The following is a 17249-nucleotide window of genomic DNA, read 5'->3' as shown; positions in this document are numbered from 1 at the left end:
AGAAATCCTTGGTGTCTCATATTATTCCGTGTAGTAAAAGAAGCTTTTGCAAGTTGATGAGAGAATCATGCCAAAATACTCTTAAGTGTCAACTCGTAAAGCATTCCTGGCCTGTCTCAAGGCTGCATCCTAGGTTACCAGAGCCAGCTGGAGAGACGTTTTCTCTACAGCCCGCGAAAGTGCTCTGTTGGAGAATGTGATTTATGACACACCCTGGGAGGAGGGGGGAAACAGGGTCATAGTTGGGCCGTAAATTGCGTGGGGCAGACTTCACCTGGGTAGGTGCTGACATGTTGCTCCTAATAAATAACTGGATTTCTTTTGAAACTTGGCTCGAGGCTCATGAGTTAATTAATCCATCGGAACCCTGACATAGAGCAGAGTTCCCCAACATTTCTGGGTTGGAGGCCCAGAAGTGGGGCGAAAGGAAAGAGGGGATGGTTTTGTGGAAAGGGTGGGCATGTGTGTGTGCACACATGAGCATCCGTTGATCGCGCTAGTGGGGCCAAGAGCACTCTGGGTGGGGCTGAGCGTGCCCATGATGCTTGCACATCTTGACACCCTGCATGAGTGGGGCTGAGAGCGCCCACAATCCACACGTGACTGAGGCCCGAGCACCCGTGACGCTTGTGTGAGTGGGGACAAGAGTGCCTGCGACACGGAAGTGAGGCCCCAAGAAGCTATGATGCTCGTGTGAGTGGGGCTGTGCGCATGCATGCGTGCCTGTCAGCCAGGTCACCACATGGCCTGCTGGCGAATAGGCCGTGGGCCGCGGCTCACAGATTGGGGACCCCTGCTCTAGAATTTTTTTTCTCTCTTCCCTGCTGCCCTCACCTTCTAAGAAAGTATCTGGCTATTTGTCAGTCATCCAGGTCATGGTTGTCCCAAAGGTGCTTTTTCAGGAGGCAACTGGACTTTTAGCTATACAATTTGGGATGAACACCCTTTGAATGGTGTGGGAGTAGGAATGGATTTCCAGAGAAAAAAATTGCAGACTACAGGAACCAGGAGCACTATTTGAGTGACCCTGAAGACACAGATAAACCTCCAAGTGCTTCAACCATCCTCTAAAAAGATTCAAATCACCAGCTGTCTACAAGGAATATAAATCCCCACTACCCTGTCAGAAGCTGAAGAAGCTTCTTGGATGAGAAGTGAAACATCTTCAAAAGACGAAAAAAAACAAGAAAGTTCAGTTGCCTTCTGAAAAAGCACCTTTGGGATATTTCTGGCTATTTAGTTTTCTATTGATAAAGTCCCCAACAGGTGTAGTTTTTCTATCTTGAACTCTGTGCAAAATGGAATTCCTGTACAACGTTTTCTTTTATCTTTAGATCACCCCACCAACCCTGGTTCAAACGCAGGTAGAAGGAGGATCAACCCTCTTCAAAATGGATTATTTTGGCGAGGAAGCTTATCTGACACAGTCATCCCAGCTATATTTGGAGACCTGCATCCCAGCCTTGGGGGACACTTTCTGCATTGCCCAGTCCTACCGAGCAGAACAATCAAGGACACGCAGGCACCTCTCTGAGTAAGTGCCTATTTCACTTTTTCTTCAACCATAGCAACTTTTAAGATGTGTGGACTTCAACTCATGGACTGTTTTGGAATGGACCGTTTCCCATTTGAGATGAATGGAACAAGGTTAGGGAAGCAATTTAAAACTGAGGAGAATTTTTCTAACGGCGGGAACAATCAACCAATGGAACAACTTGCCTTCAGAAGTTGTGGGTGCTCCCTCACTGGAGGCTTTTAAAAAGAAATTAGACAGCCATTTGTCTGAAAGGGTATAGGGCCGTGATGGCGAACCCATGGCACGCGTGTCATCTCCGTGGGCATGCAAACCATTGCCCAGGTCAGCTCCACCACGCATGCCCACCTCCCGCCAGCCAGCTGATTTTCGGGTCTCTGCCGGGAGACACACGCACATGTGAGGGGTGGGTGGGGGATGCGGCCTGTTTTTGGTTCCAGGAGGCCTGCTAGCACCAAAACGGAGGTCATGCGCAGGGGGTGGGGGGAGCATGGGGGGGGTCGCACATGCATGCATGGGGGGCGGGGCCTGCAGGGGGGGCATTGCATTATGGGTGTCGGCACGCGTACTTGTGCGCACTTTCAGCATCTGAGGAAAAAAAGGTTCGCCATCACTGGTGATCTGTCCCCATCCACACACACAAACACAGCCAGTCGAGGGTTAAGAAAGTACTTGGCACGCACACAGGTCGTTATCTCAAACTTGGCAGCAATATAATCACCGTCTGCCAAGAACTTTTACTGCAACAGATAACAGAAAATTACATACGCATTGCAAATAGTCCAGCAAAACAATATCCCTTTCGGCAGCTTCAGACGTTGTTCAAGTGACTGGCCAAAGTTCGTTTTTGTTCGTCACGGAGTTTTACCAGCCACCACCCTCTCTTATATAGTCTCTGGGGTGTGGTCCAGTGACTCAGTTCTAATCCCTAGCACGCCTCCTTAACTGCTGCAACCGTTTATCACGCCTTCGTTGGCGTGCATCCAGGAATGACGGCTCTCCTTCGCTCTCATCCGAGACACCTGGCTCCTGGCTAATCTCCTCTCCCTCGGCCGGCACCTGAGGCAGTGCCAGAGGGGAGGGGCCTGGAGAGGGAGGCCTGGCTGACTCCTCTTCCTCATGTTCGGAGCTTTCTTCCTCCGATGAGATAGGCTCAGAGGGCGGGGCCACAACAACTGGTATAGGGTCTCCTGCTTGAGCAGGGGGTTGGAGTAGAAGACCTCCAGAGTCCCTTCCAAATCTGTTATTTTATGTTATTCTATGTTAATCTGCAAGATCTGCAGGTTGGGTGGTAGGGCTGGAGCCCAAAGTCATGAGACGTTTCTTGTCTTCTTTTCCTTCCCAACATCCTTCTCTTTCCCTCCCTTTGTTTTCTTTTCATGTGTGTCTTTCCTTCCTTTTCTCTATGCAAAACACCAAAGGAAGTGTCCGCTTGCTAAAAATCTGGATTGTTCGCTTAGTAGACGAAGCATTGGAAATAATGCAGGGGATGGCAATAAAATAACAAGAGTTGGAAATTAAATTAACGATCTGAAGTTCATACCAGAAGAGGAATATTGTGTTACTAGAAGAGGTTTAACTAGATCAAGCAGAAGGGGCAGGCTGCAGATCCCATCATCCAGAATGTTGGCTGTCCGGGGCCAGAAGACGAGCTTTTTCCGCATTGGCCCCTGCTCTGTGGAACATCCTCCTTTCAGAGATCAGAATGGCCTCTTAGTCTGTTAGTCTTTCATAAGGTCTTAAAAACCTGGCTGTGTCCCAAGCTTGGGGCATTGAAAGTGTCAAGGGCCCCATTCCCTGGCCATACTACTAATGGCCAAGTATCTTGCTCCTGTGTATATGTAATTTGGATTTTTAAAACATTTTTTATTGTTTTTACTATTGTTTTAAAAGAATAGAATAGAATAGAATAGAATAGAATAGAATAGAATAGAATAGAATAGAATAGAATAGAATAGAATAGAATAGAATAGAATAGAATAGAATAACAGAGTTGGAAGGGACCTTGGAGGTCTTCTAGTCCAACCCCCTGCTTAGGCAGGAAACCCTACAGCACTTCAGACAAATATTTATCCAACATCTTTTTAAAAACTTCCAATGTTGGAGCATTCACAACTTCTGGAGGCAAGTTGTTCCACTGATTAATTGTTCTGTCAGGAAATTTCTCCTTAGTTCTAAATTGCTTCTCTCCTTGATTAGTTTCCACCCATTGCTTCTTGTCCTGCCCTCTTTGGAGAATAGCTTGACTTCCTCTTCTTTGGGGCAGCCCCTGAGATAGTAGAACACTGCTATCATGTCTCCCCTAGTCCTCCTTCTCATTAAAGTAGACGTACCCAGTTCCTGCAACCGTTCTTCATATGTTTTAGCCTCCAGTCCCCTAATCATGTTTTTATTATTTTTAATTGTGATATATTTTTTGAATTGTAAGCTGCCCAGAGTCATTGACTGAGATGGATGGCGGTAGGGAGGTAGGGAGGCAGAGAGGCAGACAGGCAGGCACAGAGAGAGGAATGGATGGGTAGGTAGTTGGGTGGTTGGATGGATGAATAGATAGATAGAAATGGTGTCAGCGTTCCAAATTATGTTCTCCTCCAGCGCTGACATGAATGAAAGAAGGGAGAAGCTTTGCTTTAATGCTGAGATGAACCTTTACCTAGTTCCCTGCTCTTTAGTAGATAGCGTTACCTGGGCGACAGAGGGGGAGGGAATTCCTGTGAAAAGGAAGTGCTTGGGACGAAGAGATGGATCTGCACGATGGCCAATGAGACATTGGGGTTGAAGAACGGAAAGGGAGGGTTTTGGAAGGAGGGGCCAGTTTTGGCTGCACAAAGAGTTCAGGGATGTCGTTCTCCTATTCTTAAATAAAAAAAAAGATTCATTAGAGACCTTGCATTTGAGAATGAAGTTTATTTAAGATAGCAACGAAACCTGACAAATGGATGGAAAGATAGATGGATGGATGGATGGATGGATGGATGGATGGACGGACGGACGGACGGACGGACGGACAGACAGACAGATAGATAGATATTCTTCTCCCTTCCATCCTTTCATTCTGCCACTCTTCCAAAAATGGTTAACTGATGTGTGCAGACACATAATCCAGTCCAAACCTAAGTGGAGTAATGCTTTCTCCGGATGTATTTGTAAAGGAGCATTCACTGGTCAGGGTCATTCCTGGAGGGGATGAGGAATTGCATGGTGGTTCCCAGCCTTTTTTCTCATGAAGTCACTGGTTTCTTCTTCCAGGTATACTCACATTGAAGCGGAGTGCCCTTTCATGAGCTATGAAGACCTGCTGAACCGTCTGGAGGATCTCGTCTGTGATGTGGTGGATAGGGTCCTCAAATCCTCAGTGTCTGACCTAGTGTATGCCCTCAATCCGGTAAGTGGCTGAGACAAAAAACACAAGTTTTCCTGTTGCAGAACCAAACCTCTCTGTAAAAAAAATAACAGCTTGCCTTTGGAAGTTGTGGGAGCTTCATCACTGGAGGCTTTTAAGAAGAGATTGGACTGCCATTTGTCAGAAATGGTGTAGGATCTCCTGCTTGGGTTGGGGTGGGGGGATTGGACTAGATGACCTACAAGGTCCCTTCCAACTCTGTTAATCTAATCTAAATAATCCAGAATATGGCACAAGGGAGGCCTTAGAAATGAAGAGGGAGGCAGGCACAAATATATGAAATGTTTTTAAAGGATCATTTGTATAGATAGTCTTTGAGTTAGGACCCCAATTACGGCCAAAAGTTATGATCATTGTAAAGCTGGTCATCGCGTGATCGGATCTGATTTTATTATCTTTTTCTTTTCTTTTTTTTACAAAGGTTAATAATTGTTCATTATGCGGTGGGAGGGTTTTTTTTGTTCAGACATCAGAACGAAATGCCAGCTTCTGGGGAAAAATGTAATTTGCAGTCCTGTGAACACAAGGCCCTGCAAACAGCCATAAATGTTGGCCAGTAAAAGCAGAGAATATACCATCGGAGGGAGAAGTAATTAAAATTTTTTTAGATTGTGCAGAAATGAATAGATTAACTATGAAGATAAAAGAAAGGGAAGATTCAGAATATTTTAAGATATGGAATCAATTTTATTATTGGTTAGAAAAAAGATATAAATAAGATTTAATAGAGATAGATAAAATATGTTACAACTAGAATATTAGATTAGTGGGAAATTTTTGTAATGGACTTGGTGAGAACGAAGATCGAAGAGATAACAGAAAAGAAGTTTTTGGAGATAACATCGAGATGTCACATGGAAGAAATGAATGATGTACTAAATGTTTGTCTAAAAAAAATAAAAAACTTAAAAAAAAAAAATGTTGGCCGGTTGACAAGCAACCAAAATGCAGTCATGTGATCACAAGCGGGGAAGGAGACTGGAACTGGGTTTTTAAGTAACTTATGGAGGATCCATCATAGCTTCAAATGGTCACTAAGCAACCCGTCGTACATTGAGGACTATCGGTACGTTTTGGTTCGCTAGTGGTCAGAATGCCTGGCAGTTTCAAGATAGAACGTGACCCAAAGAGGATACAGGTAGTCCTCGACTTACGACCCCAAATTTATGTTGCTCTGTGACACATTTGTTAAGTGAATTTGGCTCCATTTTACGACGTTTCTTACCACGGTTGTTAAGTGAATCACTGCAGTTGCTAAATTAGGAACACGGTTGTTAAGTGAATCTGGCTTCCCCATTGACTTCGCTTATCAGAGGATTGCAGAAGATGATCACATGACCCCGGGTCACTGCAACCGTCATAAATATGAATCAGTTGCCAAGCATTTGAATTTTGATCACATGATTTTGAGGAGGCTGCCACGGTCATAAGTGTGAAAAGTGGTCATAAGTCACTTTTTCAGGGCTGTTGTAACTTCGAATGGTTACCAAATGAACGGTTGTAAGTCGAGGACTATCTGCAATAAAATTAAACCAACCCACTGGTGTAGTTTTTAAAGCCTTGCCATCTTTACCGGTGCATCTTTCACCTGTAATTTCAGAACTTTGAGCCTCCCAAGCGCCCCTTCAAACGGATGAACTACACAGAAGCCCTGATCTGGCTCAAAGAACATGAGGTGAAAAAGGAAGATGACACCTACTACGAGTTTGGAGAGGTAAGTTTCTGGCTTTGTTTTTGAGCACCCATGCTTTCTCTTGTACTCAAAGAAGCAGCAGCAGTAGTTAAGTATCTGGCCCATGGCTTAGGCCCAGGATATTTGTCGGACCATCTGCAACCAGCAACAGCTTCCCATCGTCAGTTGCGTTCTCACAGGGAGGGCCTACTCAGGGTGCCGTCAGCTAGACAATGTCGGCTGGCGGCCCCCAGATGTAGAGTTTTCTCTGTGGGCGCGCCCACCCTTTGGAATCAACTCCCCCTGGGGCTCTGGTTGGCCCCTGACCAACCGCGAACTAAAGACATGGCTGTTTAAATCGCCCAGGCTGGACTGATGGGCTTTGATTATTTTAATGAGTTTTAACATACGTTTAATTTGCATGTCAGCGTCTCAGCGCTGACATAGAAAAGGGAGGATGAAGTTTGAACTTTTGCCTGCTAAATCCCTTTGAAGTTTCGATCTCCTTGGGGATGAAGAGGGGAGGGGGAACATTCCTGTGAACTGACAGGAAAAGAAATCAGGAGAGTGACTTGGAAGATAGCCAATGAGAAGCAGAGAATTGGGGATCGGAAAGGGAGGGATTGGGGGGCAAAGGTCAGTACTGTCCGCGCAGAGTCATGATCCGGTTGCTGTACTCGAATAAAGAGAAAATTTCCTTAAAGATTGGCAATTTGGAAGGTCATTTATTTTGAGATAGCATTGAAGCTTGACATTGTATTTTAATATGTTGTTATCTGGTTTGATTTTAATTTTTGTGAGCCGCCCTGAGTCCTATGGAGATAGGGCGGCATACAAATCAAATTAAATAAATAAATAAACTGGGTAGCAGCATTTAACTGATCTTGGATGGTTTGGGTTACCTTGGATGGAAAACCACCAGATCAGGAGTCAGCAACCCACGGCTCTGGAGCCACATGTGGCTCTTTCATCCCTCTGCTGCGGCTCCCTGTTGCCAGTTGGCTCCACAATTAATAGGGCTTTCGGTTAGGGCAGGTAGAGGAAAAAGGACGTTGCGCAGGAGGAGACTCTATGGTGGGGGAACCGGACTTCCGGTTGGCCCCAGAATTGAACGGGGGGCTTCCGGTTAGGGCCTTTGTGTCTCTTTGAGTGTTTAAGATTGCTGACCCCCACACCAGATGATCCCAGGGTAGACTGGAAACTCAAAAAAAATCTCACTTGAAAGCAGTAAAAATAAAATTCCGCTTCTGTAAAATCACGTGAAGTATTAGTATCGCTTTATAAAGCCTTAGTAAGGCCACTTGTAGAATATTGCCGTCAGTTTTGTTCACCACACTACGAAAAGGATGTTGAGACTTTGGAAAAAGTGCAGAGAAGAACAATTTATTATTTACTGTTTTAAAAAAAAAATTATTATATGTATATGAAATCTTATTCTGTTCACCGCCTTGAGTCCTTTGGGAGAAGGGTGGTATAGAAATTCAATCAATCAATCAATCAATCAATCAATCAATCAATCAATCAATAATTAAGTTTAAAGGCCTGGAGACTAAACAGTATGATGAACGGTTGCAGGAATTGGGTTTGACTAGTCTAGAGAAAAGAAGGGCTAGGGGGGACATGATAGCAGTATTCTAGTATTTGAGAGGTTGTTATAAAGAGGAAGTGATCAATTTATTTTCTAAAGCTCCTGAGGGCAGGACAAGAAACAATGGATGGAACCTAATCAAGGAGAGAAGCAACCTGGAATTAAGGAGAAACTTCCTAACAGTGAGGACAATTAACCAATGGAACAGCTTGCCTTCAGAAGTTGTGGGTGCTTCATCACTGGAGGTTTTAAGAAGAGACTGGACAGTCACTTGTCTGAAATGCTATAGTCTCCTGCTTGAGCGGGGGTGGGGAGGTTGGACTAGAAGACCTCCAAAGTCCCTTCCAGCTCTATTCTGATTGAATTGAATTGATTGAAAGATTATCAAGTTCTTGGAAGGACTGACCTTCAAATTATGGCTGTTGTCCTAATTTCAAAAATCCCCAACAATCAAATACATCAGTTTCTGTACTGTGAGTTCTAGGTCCACCTTAGGCATGAAAAACCAGCTGGGAGAATTTGGGCCGGTCACTGTCTTTCAGGTCATCTGGGTTATTGTTGTGAAAAAAATAGGAGGTTGAATTGTATATGAAAAAAAAAACTTTAAACAAATTCAGATCTCTGTCCCTTTCTCTGTGGGAAAGGATGTGGAAAGATAAAAGAGAATTAGAGTATCAGATGAGAGTATCTGTCAGAAGTGAAAAAAGTCAATCAGAGAAAAAAGCTATAGTCATTCCTTTTTGTGCCTTTGGTTCAGGATCCATCATGATTTATAGATTATCCCCAAATTGATGAAATTTGCATTCTTGCCCCAGATTGTGGCTTGGCTGTGGATCTGGTGGCACATTGTCTAAAGCCATAACATGGTTTGTTTGGACTTGGCTTCATGTGTCATATAAATAGATTGTGATTTAGAGATCACAATGTATGGCTTGGCAAATCATGTAAGCTTAACCAATGGTACTTTATTGAGTAAACAGTAGTTAAGGAAGGCCTATCTTAATTTAACTAAGCTAATCATGAGGGCATCTGAATCTCCAGGAGAATTCAATTGATTATTAATTATACTGGCCCAAGTTGATTTAAATTCTGGTGTTCAAATTTTCCAAAGATATCTTCATTCGGTCAACATCTGATATACATTCAGAAGATATGGGAAAAAGTCATTTTCAGTGGCTGCGTCCACTATAAGACCGGAAAATTCATTGTAAGCAGTGTGGTTGTTAAATGAGACATCATGCAACTGCAGCCAATTTAATGACTTTTTTTTTGCCACAGTCATTAAGTGAGACATGATTGTGACTTGTGACCTCCCTACTGACTTTGCTTCTCAGAAGCTGGCTGGGAAGGTCACACATGGCAATCACATGATTGTGGGTTGCTGCAATGGTCATTAAGTGCAAGGACTATCCATAAATCACTTTCTTCAACACCATTGTAACTTCAAACTGTTTCTAAGTAATGATCGTAAGACAAAAACTACCTGTAAAGTGTCCCTCAAAAGGTTGAAACCTTCTTCTGGAGGGTTTGATCCAGTTTCTTGAAGGATTTGCTCAGGTTGTCTACACGGACAAGCAACACTTCCTCTGTGGACGCTGTTTTGGTCAACCTAACCTTTGATGTGACCACTGGCTGATTCCCCAAATCTAGCTGCTAAAATAGCAGTAAGCTAACTAAGGATTTAGGCTAGTTCCCCCAAAAAAATGTGACTCCAGAGATAGAAGTTGGCTTAATCAGTGGCAGTGGAACAGTTCTAGGCAGAAGGAGAAATTAATTGCTGGGTTTTTTTTTCAACCACAGGATATCCCAGAAGCTCCAGAGAGACAGATGACCGATGCTATTAATGAACCAATCTTGCTGTGTCGATTTCCTGCTGAGATTAAATCCTTCTACATGCAGCGCTGCCCCGAGGACGCCCGTCTTACTGAATCTGTCAGTTTGTGTTCCCTTTCGTGTATTGCATGCAAGATACGGCAGTGGGGGGGGGGGTTGGGGAACTTACTCATCTTCTTAATGTGGAGTCTAAAATTCCCCACCTGGTTAGCAAGGTCTTGAAACCTATTCAAAAACAGGATTTAAAAAAAAGTAACACTTGATTCCTGAGTATTTGCACGGTGTTGCTGCTTTCATCAAAATAGTTGAAGAGCATCATGTCACAAGCTCCTGGGGAAGGAGTAATGGTACGATGCTGTGCTGTCATTTTGCATCTCTTCCTCCCCTGGTGTCTCTTGATTTCTGGCAGCTCTTGGTAGATGAGAGCTCATCCACATGGCGGCAGAATTCTCCTGGGCTGTCCCAAAGGGCCTTTTCAAAAGGCAGCTGGACTTTCTTGGGGTTTTTTTTCCCTTGGAAACATTTCGCTTCTCATCCAAGAAGCTTCTTTAGTTCTTGGATGAGAATTGAAATGTTTTCAAGGGAAAAAAAACCCAAGAAAGTCCAATTGCCTTTGGGACAATCCTATCTGGATGATTGAGACTCTCCATAGACCCTCCTGAGCTGTTTTACTTCAGATTATTGGTACTGTATTTGTTTGGCTTTCTATGCTATAAAGAACATTAGTACATTCGGAAAAGAAAGACTCTATAAGTTCAAAACGGATGTCTCATGACACCCAAAATGGTATCCTGTAGAATCTTAGATAATCCTGTGTAAAGTGTTAGAAGGGACATGGTGGCTCAGTGGCTAAGATACTTAGCTTGTCGGTCGAAAGGTCGGCAGTTCAGTGGTTCAAATCCCTAATGCTGTGTAACAGGGTGAGCTCCCGTTACTTGTTCCAGCTTCTGCCAACCTAGCAGTTCGAAAGCACGTAAAAAATGCAAGTAGAAAAAATAGGGACCACCTTTGGTGGGAAGGTAACCGTGTTCCGTGCGCCTTTGCCATTTACTCATGCCGGCCACATGACCACGGAGACATCTTTGGACAGCGCTGGCTCTTCGGCTTTGAAACGGAGATGAGCACCGCCCCTTAGAGTCGGGAACAACTAGCACATATGTGCGAGGGGAATCTTTACCTAAAGTGTTAGATGGATCCCAAGTCAGTGACTGGCTGGTTAAACCATAATGTGATTGGTTTAGTCTGCTGTCTAAATCCATGCCGAAAGCTAAATTGTGGTTGAGGAGGAATGTTCTACACATATTTGTAACCATAACCTGTAGTGCAGAGGGTAAAAAGAACATTCCAGCATTGAAATGCATCTTTCCTAAATTGGAAAGAGTGATTCTAAGTCATGGATGTCAAACTCGTGTCGTCACATGACGTATCATGACTCCCCCCACTTCACTAAACCAGGCATGGGCGTGGCCAGTACGTGCCACATCCGGCCCGCGAGTTTGACAGCCCTGTTCTAAGTTATTAAATTTTACTCTCCAGGACTCCTTTCAGACTGAAAAAATTCTGGGCACCAGCACAGAGTTTGGGATGTTCTTCCTGGGAGTCTGTTTTACAGGTCATTGACCACAAGATGTCACTCAGACCCACAGCTCACAGGAGATCTCTGTTTGTAATATTTGGCTAGATGTTCTTATGGAGAGTCCACCTACAGTTCCATCTGGTTATTTGACAGGGGGAGGGGAAAAGGAGAAATTTCCCGGAACCCTTGTGTTGCTCATCTCTAATCCTTGGACCATACATGTTACAACCAGTACCTTCTGTTTGGCTTCCCAACTCTGCTGAGTGACCTACTATAAGGTTAATTATTATACAATAATTGTTGTAAGCTAGGAGTTGAAGTTTTGAAAGACCCACTCTAAACCAAGTTACTGTGTTTTTCGGACTATAAGACGTACTTCCCCCCCCCCCCCCAAAATAGTGGGTGGAAATGTCTGTGCATCTTACAGACCGAATACGGCCCTGGTTTTTTGCCTCACAAACTCCCCTGCGCATCCCGTTTTTGGGACAGGCCCATTTTTGGCAAAAACGGGACGTCTGAAGAGTTTGGGAGGCCTGCAGCGTGTTCTTGGGGGCCAAGGAGAACAAAAACCGGATGCGTAGCGGCCAAAAACTTTTTTTTCTTGTTTTCCTCTTTGAAATCTAGGTGCGTCTTATACTCCGGTGTGTGTTATAGTCTGAAAAATATGGTAAGTCATATGCAACTTCTGACTCTCAATGGGCTTTTTTGTCTTGATTTATAGGTTGATGTGTTGATGCCTAATGTTGGTGAAATTGTGGGAGGTTCCATGCGTATTTGGGACAGTGAAGAGCTACTGGAAGGTTACAAGAGAGAAGGAATTGATCCCACCCCTTATTATTGGTATACAGACCAGGTACGTATTAGGTGTTATGAGTTGGTGGCCTGTCTTGTCATTCGTTTACCATGTGGCAGGAACATAGTAATATTGGAAGGCAAACCAAAGATCAAATCAAATCCAGCAGACTTTGGTGGACCAATTAATGTAGAACAGTGATGGCAAACCTTTTCGGCACCGAGTGCCGAAAAGGCAAAGTGCGCGTGGATTTCATGCGCGCACGTCTGGGCCACAACCCAGAAGAGGAGTTGCCCAGAGCGCATGCACATGCCCGAAGCTTAACTTCCGGTTTCAGCTACTGAACTTCCGGTTTCAGCCAGCTACTCTTCCGGGTTTCTGGTGCACCTGCGCACGTGACGATCAGCTGGCTAGTGCACATGCTCACGCAGGAAAATAGAAGACCAGCTCTTCTAGTTTCCGGCACTGCTGCATGCAAAAAGGCCAGCTGATCGTAGCACGCACATGTGCGCCAAAAACCCGGAAGAGGAACGGGCGACGCCGTGTGTGCCAGGTGACATCACGGATGTAGAAAATGCTAAAAAATTTTGGAAACAAAGCTTTTGGAACAGTTCTAGAAAAGCTTCCCAAATTGGTAACATAATTATCAATCTGAAAAAAAAGATGCCAATCATTAAATACATGGGGATAAATCCTATTAATAATCATTAATGTTAATTCCATAAAATGAACATTCAGAAGATTCTAAGCATTTTTGCAGGGTAAACCTAATAGACTACTCTTTAAAACAAAATTCATTCTTCAGCATGAAAAAAAAACAAAAAAACCCATAATATGCTTCTGATCTCAAACTTCCAAACTGTTTTTCATTTGCCTTAGGTTCCACCCCTTACACATTGAATGTGGCACACAGCCTGATTGTTAGATGGCTGCTTCTTATTCCAAAGGGGAAGAGGTTTAAGATTTTTTGACAGGAGGGGGAATTGGCTATGGGGAAAAGCCTATAATCTCTGTTTCTGCTGATGAGTTTTCATTCATCTGTTTTCTCCCTGCCAATCAGGGAGATTCTCTCCCCTGCTGGTGATTTAGTTGAAATATATATTCGAGCAATAATTGTATGAACAGTGTAATGCCTTGTTTGGACTTTGGCCCAAGGATTATGAAACGTCTAAAAAGATTTTCATGCAACAAGATGTCACTCAGAAGCCATTGCTTGCAGGAGATATTTGTTTTAAAATATCAGATGTTATCTAAGAGGCAAGCTTTTTGGAATATATGCAGTCGGTCTGTATGAGCAGACGGCTTACCTGTCCGTCCATCCATCCATCCCTGTCTTTAATACTTTATAAGTAATTCAAGGCAGCAAACATACCTAATATCCCTTTCTTCTCCTATTTTCCCCAAAACAACAACTCTGTTAGGTGGGTTGGACCAAGAGAGTGAGTGGCTCCAAGTCACCCAGCTGGCTTTCATGCCTAGCAGGTTTTCTTAGCGCTCAGCTACTAACCCAAATTGGAGCAAGGCTCCAGAATGGCAGCCATTCTCCAGCCCGTTCTTCTGAGCAAACTTCCCTTGTTGATATCAGCCGGAGAATGGCGCTACATTTTTTTTCAGACTAACCCACAACACAGGCTTGTGTGACAATGGAATCAGTTCATCGTAATCCTGAATTCTTTGGAAGTAGAATGGGAATACCCGCATAAATCCTGAAGGTTAAGTTGTCCCCAGCTCTGAGGTGTTAAAATAATCTCAGGTGTCTTGATTTGCACAACTGTATGGCTTAGCAATGGATGAGGGCTGGCTTTGTAAGCAAACCCCAGGCGAATCACCTTGGCTTATCATGACATGTAAATATACACTATTAAGTCACAGTTCTGGGTTTGGGGTTGCAAGGTGGTTTGTTCATTAGGCATTTATTGACGCCTGTCTCGTTTTTGACTTTGCAGCGTAAATATGGCACATGTCCTCATGGTGGTTACGGATTAGGCCTGGAGCGATTCCTTACCTGGATTCTGAACAGACACCATATCCGAGATGTATGCCTATACCCTCGCTTCGTTCAGCGATGCAAACCCTAATCAAAAGTTTCTTGATGGACAAAGTCTATCCAACCTTAAGCAGTTTCCTCCTCATGGTTTCATGTCTCCATCCCACAAATACGTACAGATGTTGTTGTTTTTTTCCCAAATGAAATTAATTGCTTTGAATTGGAATTTAAATTCCAGACTACTGATTCCAGAAATGTCTTCCCCTCTGATTGTCTCAACCTGGTTTCACTCTCACGTATTCTTTTAACATATTTGAAATCATTGATTGCCGGTGGAAGCTAGCTGTGGGCTCTACTTCAAGGTCATATGATCTGTAACAACACTTTGTAGCCCTGGGCTCTCAGAAAAGTAAAAAGAAAAAAAAAATGCAAGGCATTGCATAATTTTTAGTAGGAGCTGGATTCAGGATTTGATATCGGATTTGGGGAAAATAAACATTAGGAAGCAGACTTTGCTGATGCCAATACGAATAGCAGATATAAATTGTGGCCAAATAAAATCCTGTGGAAAAAGGACAATTCTAGCCCAGTTTTGACCCACTACCTTGGGATCTTAAAAATAGTCTATTGAGCTATCTTGGTAGCATTCAGTACTTTCCTACGGATGACTACTATTTAAGTTCCAGCATGGCTCAGGAGAACGGTTTCTGTATTTTACAGCTAATTAGCTTGTTTTTCAGGATCTGTGAATATGAGTTACGCTAAACGGTTGATTCAGAAAAATACTTGACATCTTTATTCCCTCCAAAGGAGCTGGGAACTGGCAATTGAAGAAAGCTGAATGTATTGCTATTACTTTTGATATTTCCTAGTCTGCAAGTACTTGGGCCGAGTTGTACTTAGCTTTCCTTTAAATGTTTTTACTGACATAGGACGGTTGAAATGTAAACTGCCTCTGAGCCACCAAAACAATTAGGAAAAAAAATGTAGAAGGAACATAGGAGATTCTGGATTGCCAGCTCTGGCAGCATTCTTTGATGTACGTTTTATCTCAACTTTACATGTTTCTGTTAACTGCTGTGTCCCCCTTTCAAGAGCTGCAATCAATAAATTCAGAGCATTGGAGAGGGGAAAAAATGTTCCACATGACTGTCCCATTTGTCTTCCTTTTGCCAGTTCTTAAAATATCTATTTGTCAAATTTATTTGCCACCCATCTTGCAGTTCAGGCGACTCTGAGCGGCTTACTACAATTATAAATGTAAAAACGGATTAAAATAGCAAAACTTAAAACAAGCCAAAAAACAGTGGCTTGGAGGGAGGAGGTGGGGGTGCCTTCACTGTTAGTACCAGTCATCTCCAGCCAACATAGCCAGGTTTTAAGGGCTTTCCTGGAGGCTAAAAGAGGGATATATCCAGGGGTGGGCTGCTGAGGGTTCACAGAGGTTCAGAGAACGTCTAGCTAAGATTCTGTGCAGTTCGGAGAACCCCCAAATCACACTCCTGGCTGGCTCCTTCCACCCTGCCCCTCCCAGGAGTCCCCACACGGCCTATTTTGGATGCAGGTAAGTGCAGGGTGCTCACAGAGGCTTGGGGAGGGCGAAAAACAGGCCTACCGGAAGCCCATTTCCAGCCTCCAGAGGGCCTCTGGAGCCTGGGGAGGCCGTTTTCACCCTCCCGGAGGCTTGAGGAAAGCCTCCGGAGCCCAGGAGGGCAAAAAGCCCCCACCCCCCCGCACGCAGTGGTGCAGGAGGTCGACTAGGCCACGCCCACCATGGCCATGCCCACCCAGCAACCGGGCAGAGAACCGCTTGTTAAAATTTTTGAAGCCCACCCCTGGGGATATCTTAACCTTCTGTGGCAAGTTGTTCCAAAGGATAGGAGCAACTAACAGGATTTTGAGGAAAAAGAGATGATCATGCTGCTTGGGGAATTCCGGGAGTTGAAGTCCACACATCTTAAAGTTGATAAAGCTAAGAAACATTAGTTCTCCCCCAAATGCTCTACCCCAATTAAGTTTTGCCTTCTTTCAAGGCTTGTTTTCAAATAAACCACCATTTTTCTTATGATTTTCTTAAGATTCAAGGCTTACTTGGAACTTAGAGGCATTCTTGAAACTTAAGATGAGCTGGAAGAAAGGGATAGAAATGTAGGCTGCTGGAAGAGGTCAAGACCAATTCCCATTGGTCACAAAATAAAACACCTGCTGAGAAAGGTGTATTGGTCAAAATGGCTTCCTGTTCTCTTCCGAGCTCACCCTTCCTAACAAGGTGGTCACAACTACAACCTAAGACAGGCATTTTGACCTGTGAAGCAGGCTGATACTTGGCAACCTGCTAGTTTTCCATTTATCTTTTGAACATTTGAAATTGATTGAAACCTGTACTATATGAAGACGTTCCCTAAGCCACATTTTACCAACCCAAAATATATTAAATGATTATATGCCATTAAGTCAGTATCAACTCTTCTGGGCAGTATAGATTTTATTAAGCTTGCTTTTATGCTGCTTCAATCATATGAAACGTATACGCTAGCTTCTTTCTCTAGAGATACATCCTGCCTTATAAGGTCATCCAGTCTTCCCACCAGCAACCATGTAAAGCCAGTTGGGATGAAAGAATACGACTGGCCCAAAGTCACTTACAAAGATGGAAAGTGAGAAAGGAATCTAAATCTGTGATCCCCAATGCCAGCCCAACACTTTAACCATTGCAGCATGCTGTATCTCCAAAATCTGTGGGGTAGCTCAGCATACCAAGCTCAATCAAACCATATTATGGCTTAATTAGTATGACAAGAAATGGGCCGTTTGGTTTTTTTCTGCTATGAGGAACCCCCGTGTTTCAGTGAAAACAAGTACT

At 43.8% G+C, this 17249-nt stretch overlaps 1 protein-coding gene across 1 annotated transcript in view; it reads left to right on the top strand.

Moving 5' to 3' along the window:
* NARS1 (asparaginyl-tRNA synthetase 1) overlaps window positions 1–15532 on the top strand; it is a 33096-nt gene extending 17564 nt beyond the window's left edge. Inside the window, exons 10-15 of the mRNA XM_034442480.3 lie at window positions 1335–1534; window positions 4784–4919; window positions 6538–6651; window positions 9998–10129; window positions 12328–12459; window positions 14346–15532. Coding sequence (XP_034298371.2) covers window positions 1335–1534; window positions 4784–4919; window positions 6538–6651; window positions 9998–10129; window positions 12328–12459; window positions 14346–14477 — 846 coding nt within the window. The 3' untranslated portion in view covers window positions 14478–15532. The remainder of the gene's footprint in view (window positions 1–1334; window positions 1535–4783; window positions 4920–6537; window positions 6652–9997; window positions 10130–12327; window positions 12460–14345) is intronic.
* Window positions 15533–17249: the final 1717 nt, after the last annotated feature.

The sequence above is a fragment of the Pantherophis guttatus genome, chromosome 2 (genome assembly GCF_059756535.1).
Source record: "Pantherophis guttatus breed Tessera chromosome 2, ASM5975653v1, whole genome shotgun sequence".
Lineage (NCBI taxonomy): Eukaryota > Metazoa > Chordata > Lepidosauria > Squamata > Colubridae > Pantherophis > Pantherophis guttatus.
The sequence above is the reverse complement of the archived record's forward strand: the minus strand, read 5'-3'. Positions and strand labels throughout refer to the sequence as shown.